The 19,467-nt window shown below is 43.6% G+C and overlaps 1 protein-coding gene across 2 annotated transcripts in view; it reads left to right on the top strand.

The window, feature by feature from the left end:
• The window catches only part of nlgn3a (neuroligin 3a), a 116,907-nt gene that overhangs the window by 86,824 nt on the left and 10,616 nt on the right, over positions 1–19,467 (top strand). For both annotated transcript variants that reach the window (XM_056382630.1, XM_056382631.1), the window contains one exon: positions 18,336–19,125. In XM_056382630.1, the coding sequence (XP_056238605.1) occupies positions 18,336–19,125 (790 nt within the window). The remainder of the gene's footprint in view (positions 1–18,335; positions 19,126–19,467) is intronic.

The raw sequence follows: 19,467 nt of genomic DNA, 5'->3' as shown, positions 1-19,467 counted from the left end.
CCTATCATCTGTTTGCAAAGAAATTCAACAAGAATGCCCCGCTTTTACAGTGTTAAAAATATTACAAGATTAGTCCAGAGTGGCTGACCTTAGAGATACAACACTTGGCGCAGCCACTTAACAGAGAAAGCCCTCCTGGGGCACCTTAAAGCCCTCATGTGTGGGACTTCAACATTTCTAACTCTGGCAACTACACAATCTGAAGCAGAGACACCAGGGCTGTAGCTACTAAGGAAACTGATGTGAGGATCTTATATTTAGTTTTTGGGGTGTTTTGTGACCTGGAGGGAGTTTAATATATAAATGATGGCTATTTTATACGTTTATTCCATTAAAGGAAGAAAGAAAGAAAATATTCAGTATCTCTACACCACAGTTTTATTTCTTTGAGCATGGAGATGCTTTGAAACAGCCTGTTCTTGTTGAGAAATAAAATCTTAACCTTTTATTTTACAAATCCATAATTTTTCTGTAAAGATTTCATTTTGAAATAATTATTGTGAAAATGGAGAATGTTAGAGTTCAGCTAGATGAGTTTATAAGCAGAGTAATTTCACTGAAAGACAATGAACAGACAAACAAAAGCTTATACCATCACCACAATCATTTTTAGACATGATATAATTACAGAGGAAGTCTACGCATGGGTCAACACACAGGGGTTTCATTGTTTCAAACCAAAACAGACTCATGTGATTGATACGGATTGATACAGCAATCAAGCAACAACAACAAGGGTTTTGGCTGGAAAATTGATTATACCCCCTGAACAGCTGGAAGGCTTTTATTGTGAAGCAGCTGCAGGAAGTGCAGAGGAAGTGTTTGCTGACAAAGTGCAGCAATGGAGCCGATCAGAAACCTTCTATCTGTTTAGGCTTCTGTCTGTTAGATGAAGCATAAGAAGAGCAATGAGTAAAAAAAAAAAAAAACTCCCGACGCAACACCTACGTTATCCACAAGCTAACAAACACAGATCAAAGCAATCACTTAAATGAAAGTTTTTCCTCAAATATGTTCATTATGAGCAATTTAGTACTCAACACAGTGGCTGGAGTAGCTGTGTGAATAAGGAAGACTCCTAGCCTATTTTCACACCTAAGCACACCTGGCTAATTGCTGCAGAATATAAGTGGAGACTTTCCTCCCACCTGAGCTGTGCTGCAGACCCACATTCAGACCAGTCCTTCATTTAAAGCAAGCTGCAGCCTTGACAGCTGCTCGTGTGTCTGAGTGACTGCTCAACAAAGGAAAAAAAAAGACACTCGCAAAGGAAATATTAACCATATATCATGAGAAGGCGACCGGGGCTTCAGCAAATAGTCAAGACTTTGACAGACTCAACATTTAACCGAATCAAACACTGCTTTTCCTTAGCCAGATATAATGCAGCATCATGTTTTTATAAAATGAAAAATAGCCATCGCTCCTGAAGCATTTCTCCTTGTTTAAGCGAAGGCTGTTCGGAGAGCATGCATCCTCCATGGTATTTCAGATGTTGACAAACCCATATGACAGGCCGCTAATCTTGATCGATGTCCGCCACTGTGAAAACTACTCACACTGTGTAGGATAATGAAATGTAGTGGTGCAACATTTCACAAAAATCATCACAGAGATCTGCTTATTATCCATTATGAAAGACATCATGGCTTCTGCCGTTTTCCAGTCAGAAAAACAATGCAAAGGAGTGTTTACTTTCCAAACACACAGAGCAGCACAGAGTGCTCATAAAAATGTCTGTGCTTGCCCGATGTGCTATTCTTAGGGTTTCCCTTAGAGCCACTATCTAATTGGAGCGTTGCTTGTCCTATCGGTGAAGCTATCCTCCACGCAGACTTTTTTATGAGGCCTGTGAGTGATTGAGATCCCCTGCCTGGGTATCTGTGGCTTTTCTCCGGCATGTCCCGGGACTCCTGCTCATCGGTGAGGGCTTCATTAGCCGGGGATGGGAGGTGGCAGAAGAAAGAGAGAACAGCTGTTTAGCTAACCACTTGCATTGTTAGCCAGCCTTCTCCGTATGCCTAACTGCCTAAATCCGTCCCCTAGCTGCTAATAGAATGCTCATTAGGAGAGGGGAGGGAGACTCGATGGGAAACAGCGCCACTGTGCTATATTCCTACCAGCTTCGACCACTCCTCCTCTCCCTCCGGTCTCTATTAAAGAGCAGGATGGAATAAGCCGCCCCTCTGTGGATCAACTACCTATCTAGCCCACCTTGACCTCTGACTCTGACCTCCTGGGAAAGAAAGGGGGCGCATATGTACCTGAGTTCTCCTTGGAGACAGCCACCAGCATCTGTGATACCAAAACATGCTCCTCACTTGAGATACAGAAAGATCTCAGAGAGTAACAAGATTACAAACTCCCAGAGGACAGACAGATGATGCCTTTTGCTACAAACCCTGAAGAGAGACAGGGTTAGTTTTCTGTGGTTTTTTTTTTCTTGTTGTTGTTGTTGTTGTTTGTTTTGTTTTTTTGTCAAATTTCCCCTGAGCGCTACATGTAAAATTATTCAAACACTGTCGATTGTGCTGCCGTAATTTGTCAGGAACCCAAAAGCACAAGTCTGTTTCTCTGTGTCAAAACTGATGAAGCTGGCGAGGAGGATGGAAAACTGCGACATCAGAGATGGCACTGTGAATATCTGATGGCGTTCATGGGAACAGCTACAGATCAGAGCCAAAAACACTGCACCCCTGTCAAAGCCAAAACACATCCCTGGCTGAAAAAGAGTGGCCCATGTTTGATTAAAATTCAAACAGGAAAACATGTTACCATGAAAGTGCTTCTCTGAATTTACACAGGCCAGTTGCAAACATTTCTCCAACATGCGGGGAGACTGACGGAAATCAATGTGTGGTAGAACTGATATGCTCCAAGCTATTTACAGTAAATGACAGCAAGCGTAGACTCTGCTGTCGTGTGGAAATGTGCTCAGGAGTGGTGTACACAGAATGTGAATTATTCTCACCTGTGTATTATAATAACTTATTGGTCAAACATAAAACAACAATCATAATAAGACAGTGCCCCCTTGTGCAAAACAGCCATTTATAAACACAAGACGCGTTCTGAATAAAACGGAGTAGACACATTTATATATCCTCCAGCTTTTCAATTAAGGATGATGAATATAATGATAATATAATATCATGCTGAGAGATGAACTGTCATAGATGCAAAGGAACACTTTCACTTTTTTATATAATTTGTGCATGTGGTGAGGTACATTGATTTGTCAGGTATTTAATTTGATAAATTACGGATATTCATGTCGGGCAATTTTATTTCAAAACAGTTTGTCAATTTACTCTGTCAACATATTATATCACATGAAATATAAATGACTGTATATAACTACATACTGTGGTAGGGTTTTATCCATACTGTCTTCTCCTGTTTTTCACATTTAAATGAAAATAAAATGCATTAAAATACATTAAAATTGAGGGTTTTTTTAATTGTTATTTAAATCAAAAGCAGTAAAAATGAAAGAAACTATCTGGTTTGACAAAACAATCCCAACTTAATGTCCACTTTGTAGCTTTGTCTAAAAACAAAAAAAAAACTGTTCACATCAGTCGTTGTCAGTGGAGACGGGTCTGTTGCTACAGTATGTTTAGTTCAGTAATTGTTAAGAGTTCGTCTGTAGCACTGTAGAACTTCTCATCCATCCGTGAATGAAGACCCTGTAATTTGGTTGAAAGCCCTGCGTAAAGCGAGTAAGTTAGGAAGAGTTCATCAATCTTGCCATTTAGCCAGCCAGCATTAATCAAGATATTAACGATCATCAGCTCACACACACACACACACACACACACACACACACACACACACACACACACACACACACACACACACACACACACACACACACACACACACACACACAGAAACCACTGCTCCTCTTTTCTACACCAGTCAAAGTGACAGAGGGTGAGACAGGGACAGCACAGAGTCTGTGTGACTGTCAGAGTTTTTATATATATATATATATATATATATATATGTCATCTACAAATTTAAGATGACCTCCCCTTTTCTGTACAAAAACAAATCCGGCCAGTATGGTAATAACAGATCAACATAATATCATAACTTTACCTTATTCTCATTAACAACAGTTGGACTGTATCTCATCAATTGCCTATACAGGTACAATTATTTTTGTTTGTTTGTTTTTGTGAACAATTTATTATTTAATTTGGTGGAGATGTAAAATAAAGGATATTTGCACAGACGTAACCAAACAGCTCCGCACATTCTCATTAAACCTGAAACAAAATGTGCAAACATATTGTGTCTAGATCTTTTCTATATGGAAATCAACAGACTACAATACAGCAAACATTTTAACTGTCATTGCCGGAAAGTGCAGGTGTTACTAATAACATTAACAATATTCTCTTCTATTCAAGTGTCACAGTAAGCCATGACAGTGTGACAGTGATCCAGCAGGCACAATACCAGGACGGTGAAACCGAAGCAGCTAAATGAATTCAGCCATCATTAACTTTAGTATTTACACCTGCTTTTCCTGCTGTGACATGTCAAAATGTCTACTGTGAAAAAAAGTCTATTGCAATAAATTGTACAGACCCAGTGTCAGTACCCACCTACCCCGAATGCTCTCTATATATATTTATCTGGGGAGAAGCTTGTAATCACGATGATTTGTTAAGATTTTCAAACTTGAGAGCCACAGAAAGAACTCAAGTTTAAATTTCTAATCTGTGTGACTCAGACCAGACCTGTGTGTCATTTCTTTATGTGATGATGAAAGCTGACAATGACACATTCTATAGTAATGACAATAGGCTTACCGATGAATGTGTGCTGGAAAAGAATGTCTGTGGGTGAGATATGTGTCAAGTGTTGTGACGTTAGTTGCTGCTGAATATGTGTTAGCTTGACATTGAGAAAGTGGAACGTGCCAGCATGCAGCCTAACTGATAGACGAGCACACTCAGCGCGCACGTACACACACATAAGTCAACTCCGCAGACTTGCATCGATACTGCTTAAATATGTATGTACGTGCACAAATACCGGCATGCACATTCTGAACACACAACACACGCACACACACGCACACACACACACACACACACACACACACACAGAGCTCTGGCTATAGCAGGTCCAGACCCATGGGATTGACTGTCGTTAAAGGTTAGCCAGCGTAAACAAACACACACACACACACACCCCATTGCCCAGCTCACCTCAGCTCAGCACTACACACATGCAAACATATACACACAAATACACACACACACACACACACATACACACACAGTCCATGTGTACATGTAAGACCACATACTCTCCCACGCCGGGGGATTTCATGTGGCTACAGCTGTGTGCCTACTGGCACTGGCAGCAAGAGACAAAACAGAGAGAGGAGAATATAGGGGAAGATATGAGAGCGGACAGATTGCAGTGAAAAGCATGTTACCATGGAAAAGAGGACAAAAACATGAAAAAGGAAAGTGTGCAGTCTTTCACACGACCATAATATTATTTCTTTCCTTTTTTTTTTTCTTTTTTTTTTCTCTCCTCCACTGCCTACTGCTTGGTTTGAATGTAAAAGACTGATAATCTGAAGAGTGACCGCTGAGGCGGAAAGGCAACTATTGAATGCCTTTCTTACCTCAGCGAGGCGGTCACACAGCTCCACAAGCAGCACGGAAAGTTCACCAGAATGCAGGCGTGTGTATACGCACCAGGACCCGCACAACATAAGCAAATAGAATGACGACTGCGAGCACGGGCACCATGCTCACACACACGAATGCACACACACACACAAACACACAAACAGAGAGAGAGACACACACACAAATAAATAGTGAATGAGGCTGCCAGGGCGGGGACGCACTGTTCCTCACCATAGCTCAGCTCACAGCTCTCTGCCCTTGTGCCAAGACCTCGGCCTGTCACTCTGCGTTTTACTCCCCTGCACCACCACTCCACTGTAAGCAGCCAACACAATTTTGGGTATTGAGGTGGTGAAGAAACTGTCCACCACTACCCATTTGGCCTTTTCAGAGCTTGACAGGAAGGACCGGAGGTAAAAATACACTGCATTCTGTCCTGCCAAAATTGAAATCTGGCTGGAGTGCGGCTGTGAAAAGGGGATGTATATAGTCGTTGTTATTAGGCCGGGCCGGTCTGAAATGAGGTTGACACGGCGCCAGACATTGAGATGTTTTCTGTCACTCTGTTTTTTTTTTGTTTTTTTTTTTTGTTTCATCTGAAATTCAATATGATGCATTAGTGTTCCAAATGGAGACTGCACAATAGATATTAATTACTTGTCCATTACGTTTTGTGACACTATCAATCTGTTATCAGCTGGCTACACCAATGACTGAAATTAACTGTCACTTCTCAATATCAGCCAAGTCATCTCCATGCTTTATTGCCTTCATTACAATATTCACTTCTTAAATGGTATCCGCATGAGATTGGACAGTAACCAAGGCGTTGCCAAACACTAATACAAAAGATGGATGTCACGTCGTGTTTATCTGCGCAAAGTGAGTAAATATCAAAGTAAATGTCAGTGTCACTATCAAACACCTTACATGGAACAAAAAATGTGTTGTGGACTTGAGGAAATAATGGGAGTGCAGCCATATCATGATCTCCTGAGGTTCATGTATATTTGATCGGGCCTGCCAGATGTGGCCTTGGATGTGTGGATGTGTATCAGCAGGCAATCTCTCTCACTGAGCTCACAGAAATTAGATTTCATCTCGGGCCCCAAATCTAATACACAGGCTTATATTTACTCACAGTTGCCGAGCATCATAAGCCAATATGACCCTATAGAAGGGTGGCAGAGCTGCACAAAATACAGTTAAATGAAAATGCTTTGAGCAAACTGTTCCGAAAGCCATCGAATCTTCTTAGCCGTGGACTAGCTCTCAGGATGTAGTTGTTTCTCCACCCCATGGGCTTAAATCCCTCCTCAAAATAAAAACTGACGAAACTGCAACCGCCAACGGCCCCTTAGAAATAAAACACAGTTATTTTAGATTTTCTTATTGTCTTAAATTCAATAGAAATGAAATTGTTGTTGGATACATCTGACAAACCTACACCAGAAAAGAAATAGTTGTCTACAATTCCAGTGAGAATGAGAAGTATTTTTTCCAGCCCATATAGAAATATCTTTTGGTGTTAAGAAATTGAATTCAGCTGCAATAATTTCAAAGCGTTTGCATTGAGCTCAAGAACAGCGCACATTGGAGATGAAATGGTTGCATGAGTCACCAAGTGCATTGAGATGCCTGTGTCTTCCTCACAATGAATGCAAAGTCACAGTTAGCATGCCGAGTGCAATTTTCCTATGCAGAGAGCCTTTGCCTGCCTTGAATACTCTCCAGGGACAAAAGCACCCACTGAGGAATTTTAAGAGTCTTCTCACTTTTTTTTTTCTTCTTTCTTTTTTTTCCCCTCCTCTCGTGTCCTCCCATGACCCCCCCCCCCCCCTTCTCTGACAGAATGAGAATAGATGTCGGCAGCTTAGTTCATCCATACGTCTGTCTGTTTGTCTTGCTAAGATATATTTTCTAGTTTGTGGAGCAGATAAATGTGTAGTCAGCACACTTTTGTTGGAGGCAGAAATGAAGTTCCTCAGATTGATGAACCCTTTGGTCACCACATTTTTAATCTCTATTACGAAAGTCAACATCTCAGCAACTCAGTTTATTTCCTAATCACAATAAAAAACATTTGAATGGATTGATTTAGATTACTTTTGCAGCAGATCGATGCTCAGTGGCCGAATGCTGAGTTCTGATAGGCTGCACAAATAGCTCTTAATTGTTGGGATTTCCAGTTGACTTGATTTGTTCAAGGAGATATTCAGGGAGCCGCTGTTGCCAGTGGAAGCTTTCCAAGCCTTTTTTTTTTTTTTTTAAGGCAGAACATGTCATAACCCAATTGTCTCGACGTCCACTTACAGTAAGTGGTCACGTTGGCTAAAGAGTCTGCCACTGTAATTGACTCAATGGGAGTTTACAGTATGAAGCATGAGGCGGGAGGGGGGACAGAGATTGTGCTCTCCAGGGATGGGCTGTTGTAACAGTGCTGCTATCTCTCCACTGTGTTTCTCTCAGCACACAGCATACAGGCCACTCATACACAAGCAAGCACAGATGCACATATGGAAGCATGCACACACACACACACAAACACAGCAGCTTTCCTCAGAGCAGGTAATTCCACACTCAGGTCCTGGGATCACGTTCGTCGCGCCGTCCCATCCCAGACCCCCAGTTTCGCTCTCAATCTTTAATGTGTGCCCAAGAATGAGGGCGAGGCGAGGGCGCCGCATATCCATCCTATTTTTGTCTGCTGTTTGCATGGTGTGCCGCCTTGAATTAGACCGAGCTTGTGTGGCTCCTGGCTGCAGGGCTACTGGCACAATGGGCAGAGCAGAGAACAGTGGTGTCAGACTCTGTGAGAGAGGAACACACAGAGTGACATAGGCACAGCTAGAAGAATATGTTTACGCTGCTGGAGCCCGCGCCCAGCCTGGCACGTTCATGCCTGGTACAATAGTTAATCAGCTCGGATGCTGCTGCTGCTGCTGGTGTGACCACTGACCCTAAAAGGGATCGGTAATAGGGGGAGTCTCTCTAATAGGAAGAGCACTATAATTTCAAGTGGGGTGCAGGAATTACAGTGCATCGAGGGGAGTATTTTTTTTTTAACATCTCCTCTGGTTCTGGTTCATTAATGGTGGTTTAGATTAAAAGAGTTGTTGATGTTCTTGGTCAGAGAAAAAAGGTTGCTGCCTACTAGGTGCTCTGTGTGTGGCTCTTAATGAGCTTCCCGAATTATATGAGTGCGTGCATGCGTTAGTGTGTGTATGTGTGTGTGTGTGTGCACATGCTCGTATCTTTTATGTAGGTGGGTTGTATATAATATTACACATTGCCCGAAGGCATTTTCTGTGTAAGACAGAGTAGGATTGGACTTCCCGGGAGAGACAGTTGATATTTAGAGGATGCACATGTGCAGCTAAGCCAACATGTTTATGCCGTGTGTGCTTGTGTGTGTGTGAATAACACCATGCACATTGTTTGTTATTGTGTGTGAGCCACAATCAGATGTAATCGGGCACATATCCTTTTCTGAACCAGACTCAAAGGCTTGTAAGCTAGTGAGCTGCTATACTGGAAGACTGTGAAAAGGGCTAGGGTAAGCAGTAAGCTTCCACCCACCTCCTGCTTTTAGCTGGGATGTGCGTATCCATCTCAGTTTCACCTCCCATACCCCTAAAGCTCACAGCTAATTTGTTTCTGCAAGACTTAGGCACTTAGGCTGAGGTCTCTCTCTCTCTCTCTCTCTCTCTCTCTCTCTCTATCTCTCCCCCTCTCTCCCTCTCTCCCTCTGTCACTCTTTCTTTCCGTCTTTGCTCTGAATCCCTCTGATTCCCCTCAGGGGGGTGTACACCCCTTGCGATAATTTGTCTGTCACAAATGCAACTGCGCCCTCTCCGTGGCTTTCCTTGGCCCAAAAATGAGTTTCAGCTATCCCATCTGGCTGTCACAGGCAAGATGTCGCCAAGAATAGAAGCTTCCCATCCGTCCACATTTCATGGCTGAATTGTCATATTTGTGTGTGACTTATATCTTTGACCCTCCCATGCTAGATGTATTTTACATCTGATTTGTACTTATGGAGCTTTGCTTCCTTGAAGCCAGTGCACTCTTTGTCTCCGGCTGTCACCGCTCACTGCATATATATAAAAACGTACCGAGCTTTGGGTCTGCCATACAATGCAGATGCGGTGTAAAACATGGTGCATATATTTAGAAACAACAGGAGTCAGATGTTGTTCACTGTTACTACACAGCAGCCACTTGCGCACCAGTTTCTGTGGGAGCTAAAAGCACTAATCATTTCCTCTCAGCACACTGATCTGAAATCTATTTGTGGACACAGTAGGAGAAGAGAGAGGAAATCAGAAAACATCTTTAACAACTTGTCTCATCTAATGAGATTAGCAGAGCCGCTTACACAGTCATGACATGGAGATACACACAGATAACCCTGTAATAACTCATTATTCTTCCCATTTCCACGTCGACGGCGAGTCAAGGCTCGCTGACAGTGTGTGTTGGTGTTGTTCGTACACAGCTATCAGGCCAATCTAGGCACTGCAGCAGTGTGGAGTGAGCTGGGTGAAATCCGCCTCGCATGCCAGAGCACAAAGAGAGCTAGCAATAGAAGGACACAGAGATAGCATTCTCTGCTTTTCAGAGGCTGCAGCATTAGTGACACATGCATGAGTGCAAATGGAAAAATTCACCGTGCAGGCTCTCTGTTTCTCTTGGTTTGGCAGGGAGGCTGCGAGAGGAGAGAAGGACAGAAATCAATTCAGTATGTGCACGTGTAGTCATGAGAATGCACAGATAATGTCCCGAAAAACACGGGACAGAGCTGAATGAATCAGAAGTGCAGTAAAGGGGATGTAAGATTAACAATAATAGAAAATTTTTAAGTGATTTCCTTTGTTGAAACTTTCCTATCTTGGACGAGAACTTTTCTTGATAACAATGGGCCTCATGCAAGAAGCAGTTGTACAGACAGATTCATTCTTAAGAGGAATGAGAGAGTTTGTGGCGTTCACCAATTTTCTTGTATACAATTTTCTGAAGCAAACCAAATTCATAAGTGGTACAGGCCTGTCGTACGAGCCACGAACAGCGCGAGCGCCATTCTTCTTTTCCATGGGGGAAAACACAGGGAAACACACACTAATCTGAAAGAATTTGAAGTTAAATATGATATTTGAAATTGATTTCATTAAAAATACAAAATGCAAAATGAATATTCTGTGTGCACCATATCATCTTCATCTTCATCATCATGACTTGCCAATTCACTCAGACATTTTTCAGATTTGAGTATTTTTACTGGCATGTTTTATCAGAGCAGCTTATACAGCTCAGTAGTTATTTGGAAAATTCTCTCACTCCTCTCGCTGCCTCGGGGTCTTTATGCAGATCTCTGTCCAGTATCATCACCTACTGTAGGCTGCAATGTTCTCTGGTCTAATATCTCTGAGTGATTGTCATCCCCTTCACTGTCTTGCATATCAGTAATGGACAGCTGTGCTTTAGAAAGATGTAATTTAGCATCTTAGTTAAAGATGCCTGAACCATTTCCTATTTACCTCTGTCATCGCACAGTACTGCTCCAAAGACACATCACTGACAGATGCACTGATAACATTTGCTAATTGTTTTGGGTCATCTGATACGACTACTGACTCTGACTAAATTTTGATTGGCAATTTTAGGAGTGTTGATTATGCTAATGATCCAATATCATGAACGTGCGCTTCCTCTTGAACAGCCAGTATTCATCAGTCTGAAAGGAGCAATTCACGGGCGAGTTTGTGCAGTTATGAGAGTTTGATGAATCCGACTTGGAACACTCGTACGCACAATGTTTTTATTCAGAGATATGGCATGAATAGTATTTTCTTTCATAGAATTTTCAGAGAACATAGTGCAAGGCTTTCTCAGTCACCAAATGTCAGCTACACAAAAAAGAGCCTACCCTTTGGTTCGTTCATCCATCAAACACTCGTCCACACACTTTCCTGGCAGTGGCAAGTCCTGTGTCGTAAGATGGTTTTTAGTGAGTGGGTACAAGCATATTTATGCTTGTGCTTCTGTCTGTGGGCTCCATAACTGGATCACAAAGGATTTTCAAAGAAATAGCAGCGTTATCCTGCTAAGAGTTCCAGATCCAATTTGCAGTATTGGACAATACAACACAGAAGCACCAAAAACTTCTAGACAATCGCAGTGAAGTATTTGAGATTTCAGTTTAATCTGCTTTACTACAAACGACGACACAAACTAATCTGAAGCGTCCCGGTATAGTAAACCCAACCCAAGCCCCAATCCTGGAGCGAAATAAAACCGGAGAATTAGTCCACAACATATTGTTTGACTCAGGTGCGCTGCGCATGCCTGTGATTAGCAGCCGGATTGATGACTTGACGGAGGAGCGGTGGCCCCGTGGTGCTGTGCGTGCAGACGGAGGAGAGCCAGGGTGCGTGCGATGATGAGGCCTGGAGTGTGTGGTATTGACCAGTGGATGTCACGTCGTGATTAGTAGGAGATATCACACTCGCCGGGCTCAGATGCACATCGATCCTGGAACCTGGGTACAGCCTGTCAATGGGGTCATTTTTATCCTCCTCTCACCTCCTCCGCTTTTGCCTCCTGCTATTTCCCATTTCCTATCCTCTCCTTCACTCATACCTTCATATTTCCTCTGCCTTCCTCTTGTCTCTCCTCCTCTTCCCATCCTGTTTTTTTTTTTTTTTTGTCTTTCTTCCCCTCTCTTCTGTGTCTCATCTGTTCTGCTTCCCTCTCTCTTCCCTCCATCCACCCTCATGGATCAAACTCTTTATCTGGCCTAAGCCACAGCCTGCAGGCAAGCAGGCAGTCTCTACAGAGGCTGGAACAGAAGACCAAAAGCTTCAAACAACATTATATAGGGCTGGCATGAAGCATGTCTCACACTGATAGATGAAAACACTGGCCCCTTAGACACTGCATATGGACACGATGAAACATGAAGAGGGCAGTCCTTCTCTTTCAAAGCTCCACTGCTCTTCACTTAAATATTGCCACAACACCTCCTGGGATGGAAGACAGTCTGAGGGTTTGTAGAAATTATAAAAACGGTGCACTTTTGTGTTCTGATCCATGCAGAAACAAAGCAGTCGGTTTCTGGGAGGAAGATGCATGTTCTTTGGCAGCTATCCTGTTGGATCGTCTGTTACCAAATCAGTCCAGAGTAAATCTGGTTTAGAGGAAACATGCGAAGCCAGGTAACAAGAATAGTTGCAGCCATGAAAGAGCAAGAAAACAAATCATGCATGCAATGAATCATAAGTAGCACGTCTTATTTAGGACTGTTTCGTGTCATGTTTCATTTTTAATGTTTAAGCAAACAAGCACTGCACATAACTTTCACTTTGATTACACACACACTCATGCTCACACACTGCCTGGATGCCTCTCTGCTTTAACTTAAAGTATCTCGCTGTGGCCCGAGGGAATCCAGGAAGTGTACTCAATGACACTACATGTGTCAGAAATCTACGGCTTACCCTTTTCCTGATTCCGTCAGCATTTTGAAGTTGACAAGTTCAATATCAGGCGGGAAATTTTAATGGAAAAGAAAAAACAATGTAGGTGTTGTTTCAGGGCTGCCAGACCACTGTGAAATTATCCATGGACTAATGCATGATCAGACCAGAGGCACTTGTGTTTAAGTGGATGCAGCCTGTGGTACTGTAGGCTGTAGCCATGGAGACAGCAGCTTTAACCCTGTGTTATGAGACTGCAAGTGGCCAAGAATGCACAATTAGGCAAATGTTATAAGTATTCATCTCTTTGGCTGGCTTTAAATATTTCAGATGGGAATAAACGACTTCTCATATCTTCATCATTTACAAAAACACTGTGGATCCTTGCAAGTAGACGAGTGGTGAGAAAAAAGCAGCACTGAGAGAGAGAGAGAGAAATAAAATAAGAGGCTGACTGAAATGCAGCAAGAGAGGCAGCGCAACATTTATTGAGTGTGTCCAACTGAGCGCTAGCCTAGTTTGACTGTAGAGAGAGAGAAATGTTTGCAACAGAGGGGGCTCTGCATAGTCCACGGGTCTGTGGAGATTTGCTTACATTGAAGAGATGGTGGAGGTAAGATGGCTCAGAGGATTCAGGCACCGCTGAACGCAGGCTTATGTCTAATAATCAGCAGGGAGGGACTCACCATGGTCCCTCAGAAAAAGAGACAGGGAGAGTGCGATAGAGAGAGACACAGAAAAAAACAGAGCAGAGGAAAGATTGAAGGCGGGGAAGAAGCAAGTACAAGATCTAGAAGGAGTTGAGGGAGAGAAAAAAGGAGAGAGAAAAAGACATGTCCCTGTGGCCACGTTACTTCTCTCTTGCGATGGCTTTTATGCATATGAGAAGAATTTAGATAAGATTTTGCTGCTTTACATATTTTCACCCCTATTAGCTCTTAAAGTCATTTGGAAATATTGTTGAGAAAATGAATTACTAACCTACAGAATGACACTCGGCCAATCCAAACTTTCAAGGTCATCTGATGAGACGTCTCATTAACGTTGTATTCGCTAAGTTTTGTTTTTTTTATTTGGATGACATTGTTAAGGTTGCAGTGGTTTTGCAGGATGCATTTTACAGTCACATGTATCTCAGGGCCAGACTGATGATTGTGTGATTCTGTGATTTTTGCCAGCTGTTCCAGATTACAAAGTACAGTCATTTATGGCGCTTACCAGCATCATCACCAACAGAAAATCCTCGTCCATTAGCACGGACTGAACACTCACACATGCCCGTGTTTGCCACGTAATACAGCAAGCGGGCGATCCAAAGCGCAGCCACGTCATGTTGCTGTCTCTCCGATGACACAGCATCGGCTCGTTAATATCACCAGTTCATCCGTGTCACGGTTGTCAAAACATGGCTTAAACTTATGTGTGTTTGTTTGAGCCTGTGTGTGTGTGTGTGTGTGTGTGTGTGTGTGTGTGTGTGTGTGTGTGTGTGTGTGTGTTTGTGTAAATAGTGGTCATCAAACCCCCAAGGTCAAGCTCCCCCCACCCCACCCCCAAAAGCCACTCCGCCACTCCACAATCCAGGGCCTGAACCGAATGCCCGTTTAACAGGTGTCTAGTGAGGGGGCAGCACAGTCGAGGTCGGCGAACAGCAGCACAGAGGCGGCTGCAGAGCGGCGCGACAGCACTTTAGCAGGGGCCCAATGAGTGATTACCTCGGAGCTCCAGTCATAATTCAGCGTGACCTCAATCTGCCAGCAACGCTATGGTTTGATGGATCTGCTCACAGTTTTGGTGTCGGGTTCTCGCATGTCAAACACAGGCAGATAATGATAGGGCTATCTGTTGCTCTTACAAAGTAAAAAAACATGCTAGATATGAATGTGACACACATGTTGGTGGTGTTGCATCGTGCCCTTCCTCTTTAATTCGTCTGGATATTGAGTGAGGAAATGTTCACTTCGCAGTCGTCAGAGTAGATACTGAAGAGAAAACAGTGTCACAAATGGTTAACCCCCATCATGATGATGCCTGTCGTCTGCCGCTCTATTCATCATTGCTGCTGCTTATCAATCAAAGTCAACACAAATACACGTGGGCTCACTGACACACACACACACACACACACACACACAAACACACACACATATTGGCTACACCTCCCAGTGTGGATAATTAGTGGATTCCCTCAGTGGGTGATGGAGCCTGTGCTCTTCTCTACTCTTTCTCTGACCTTCCCCAGTGAGCTTCCTTCCTCAGTGGGGCTCATCACACACAGCTCTAATACATATTTATCGGTCCAGTGACAGCTCATGTGCGCTGGATTTATATGTTTCTCAACAAACAATGGTAAAGCCTCGGTCACTCTTCCACCCTTTCATCAGCCAAAGCGGGGAAATAAATCAAGTAGTGTCAACCTGGCTGCAGCCTTCTCAGCAGCTGGACCATCTGTGGGTTTGGGTGCACAGGCAGACACGGGGAGCAAGCCTGGTCGCATTCAAGCCGCTCTCCTCAATTACGACAAACGGATTTGATATACGTATGTCTGTCAAATTGCCTTGGCAATCACAGGAACTGCTCTGCTGGCAAACGTTTTCCTAGAGCAACTTCTGATCAAAGACGTTTAGAAAGTGGCTGTGCCATTGCTGGCGGCATTGGGATTCAGGACAGACTCCCTGCACCATGACTGGCTCTGTTTGCACAGCGCAATCCGAGTTGAGATGTGAAGAGAGGCAATACCACTAAAGAGTGAGGGGAGGGGACGGGAGGGAAGAGGAGGAGGAGAAGGGAGGGATGGTAGGATTAAGCCCCAGCCGCCGCCACCACCACCACCCCCCTTCGCCCCCCCCCCCCCCCCCCCCCCCCCGCGTCAGAGCGGCCATCTTTCATCTTACGGCTGCTCCTCTAATGCTTTCAAGTGGGTGAAACCCTCGACATCTGTTTCCGCTCCCTGGGACACGGCACAGGCCACCGTCCTGCAGAGACGCACAACCACAGGACAGCTCAAAGGGGCAGCGTCAGGGCAATGCCACAGAGAGCTACTAGTCTCATCCACGTAGAAAAGAGGCCCATGCTGCAGAGACACAGAAAAACAAACAGGATTTCCTGCACTGAGGCTAAATCAAAAACTTATATTCAGACATTTATTGAAATCGTCACTGTAGACAGCTTTCAGGCCCAAAAATCATTGTTGAAATACAAAAATTGTGGCTTATACTAGTAAACACACTCACCACAGAAACATTTCACAGTTCACTCACCCAGACACATTAATTCTACTTACTACTTGCGAACAAATAAATGTAAATAGCTCTGTAAATAAACACTTCATCTTCGCCAAGAAGAAATAAGCCCCCCGCCGCCTCTGATTAAGACTACCAAAGTGATATATCTGGCACTTAACTCTGCTGTTTACCTCATAAACACAAAGACTTCAACACAGCCACCCACACTGACGCTGAAATATCACAAACCGAGAGTGCCTGCTTGCATGTGTCTCTGCTGGTCTTTGTGGCTTTAATGTTGAATCATCTAATGACTTTTTTTTTTTTTTTTTTTTTTTTTTTTTTTTTTTTTATTTATGCATGCCATTCTGGGAGCGTTTCATCCGCCATGGTTTTCAATATTATGAGTTCAGTGGATTCCCTCGACTCTGGCAGTGATAGTGCCATGAGCAATAAAGCAGCGTGGTCAAGTGGTAGGAGCTTCGCCTCTGATTTTCTCTGAGATTGGTAAAACAGCACTTGTGAATTCATATCAGATGGACGGATGAGTGGTGCTGTCAACGCAGAGATAGCTAGGTATCGGCGATGGTGTGAAGAAGGCCTACCCCAGAGAAAGGATGTCATGTCACCTTCACATTACTGTCTGTAAGGAGAATTTTTTATTTTTTTATTTTATTTTTTTTTTCAAAAGGGGATGTGATTCAATTATTTCTGATGAAATTATGTTTGTTATTTGGGATCTGTTCCTTGTGGTGAAAAGTCATTTTTGATTTCCTTCATATAGCACTGGAATTGAAATGTAATTTAGTTTGTGAGAGCACCCCATCAGACTTGTAGATTTGTTCGGCTTGGTTTCTGAACCATCTCCACCCCCACCCACCCACCCACCCACCCACCCACACACACACAACACACACACACACACACACACACACACACACACACACACACACACACACCTATGTAGATTCAGGTGGCCTGTTGACTCTCAGTGCAACATGTGTCTATTTCTGTACATCACAAGCAGGAAACCGTGGTCTTCTGTTCAGTTTGGCCTCCTTTCATTGTGTTCCACCATGTTGCATTGTATTGCCAGGTGAATATGTGCAGCTCCATTCCCTGTGCAAATGTAGGGAGTAGGAGTCGAGTTTTATTTAAAGCAATCCACCCACAAACTCCTGAAGAATTTAGTGATCTTTCAGGTAAAAAAAAAGAAAAAGAAAGACTTTTTACTTACACGAGGCATAACTGATGCAGATGTACTGTGTGTGTGTGTGTGTGTGTGTGTGTGTGTGTGTGTGTGTGTGTGTGTGTGTGTGTGTGTGTGTGTGTGTGTGTGTGTGTGTGATGACTGCAAGGAGAACCCGTGTGTATAATTGCAGTGTTTGAGGTTCATCCAATTTCAGATACCTTGAAAAGTACATTAACAGGAGCAGGGCACAGGGTTCATGTATTCAAGAACACTTAAATTGGACTCTTTTTTCATTTCATACAGGGAAAGGAATTGATGCTTGGTATGGTATAGTATGTATAGTATGTATAGTATGGTATAGTTTGCTTTGCCAGGTTTGATGTATCCACTGTTTGCAACAAAGGCTACAGAGACCCACTGGCAGCATCTGCTCCAGACAAACATACAGGGACTATTACCGAGCGAGCGTATAGAAATGGATGGAAGGAGGGAAAATGACAGACAGAGAGCTTATTCCCTCCTCTGTCTGCGAGCTGTCTGTGAGACCAGGCCATCTGCACATTCATTATCACAGCCATGATTCCATTATTGTTCTGTGTGGCAACAAGGACTTGTACTGTCTGGCCTTTGTTATTCTTATCAACCGTGTAGCTGACAGCCCCCTTTTGATCATGGCAGCAACGAAATTAACAACTATCATGTACTATAAGACATAAGTGAATTATCCTCCATAATATAACGACACACTGAACATCACCCTGTCTCTTCTTCCTGTGTCCTTGTGCAGGTCTGTTCCACAGAGCCATCATTCAAAGCGGGTCAGCCCTCTCCAGCTGGGCGGTGAACTACCAGCCGGTCAAGTATACGCGTCTCCTTGCGGAGAAGGTGGGCTGTAATGTCCTGGACACCTTAGACATGGTGGACTGTCTGAGGAAGAAGAGCTCCAGGGAGCTGGTGGAGCAGGACATACAACCAGCGAGGTACCACGTGGCCTTTGGACCTGTAATAGACGGCGATGTTATCCCCGATGACCCTGAGATCCTGATGGAGCAGGGCGAGTTCCTCAACTACGACATCATGCTGGGGGTCAACCAGGGCGAAGGACTGCGGTTTGTGGAGAACGTGGTGGATTCAGAGGATGGCGTGTCTGGGAATGATTTTGATTTCTCCGTCTCGGACTTTGTGGACAGCCTGTACGGGTACCCGGAGGGCAAGGACACACTGAGGGAAACCATTAAGTTCATGTACACAGACTGGGCAGACAGAGACAATCCAGAGACCAGGCGCAAGACGCTGGTGGCTCTGTTCACCGATCACCAGTGGGTAGAGCCATCGGTGGTGACGGCTGATCTCCACGCTCGCTATGGCTCGCCCACCTACTTTTACGCCTTTTACCACCACTGCCAGAGCCTGATGAAGCCCGCCTGGTCAGACGCCGCCCACGGGGACGAGGTGCCCTATGTTTTTGGAATTCCTATGATTGGTCCCACTGACCTTTTCCCCTGCAACTTTTCAAAGAACGATGTCATGCTCAGTGCTGTGGTGATGACATACTGGACCAACTTTGCCAAGACTGGGTGAGTACAATGACTAACTTATTTTTCATTACTTATACCAATTAAGAATGAGTATCATTTGGATTTGATCAATACCAATCCTTCTTATTCTAATTGGTACTCCTTTCTTAATATTGATGAGATTAAAATGTATGATTTTAGCAGCCATCCGATACATGCGCACAAGTAGCTATTTGCTTCAAAAACACATGACATATCAGAAGTAAGGAAGAATTTGAAAATAAATGGCTTACACTTAAAAGCAGAGTTTCTTGATTTTGACCATGCTACCGTATTAGCGTTAGTATCAAAACAGTTTTAACTGTCAGTGCTGTGGAGTTGTTTCACCTGACTTGAAGTCGA

Source organism: Seriola aureovittata, chromosome 8 (genome assembly GCF_021018895.1).
Source record: "Seriola aureovittata isolate HTS-2021-v1 ecotype China chromosome 8, ASM2101889v1, whole genome shotgun sequence".
NCBI lineage: Eukaryota > Metazoa > Chordata > Actinopteri > Carangiformes > Carangidae > Seriola > Seriola aureovittata.
This window is presented reverse-complemented; position numbering and strand designations above follow the sequence as displayed.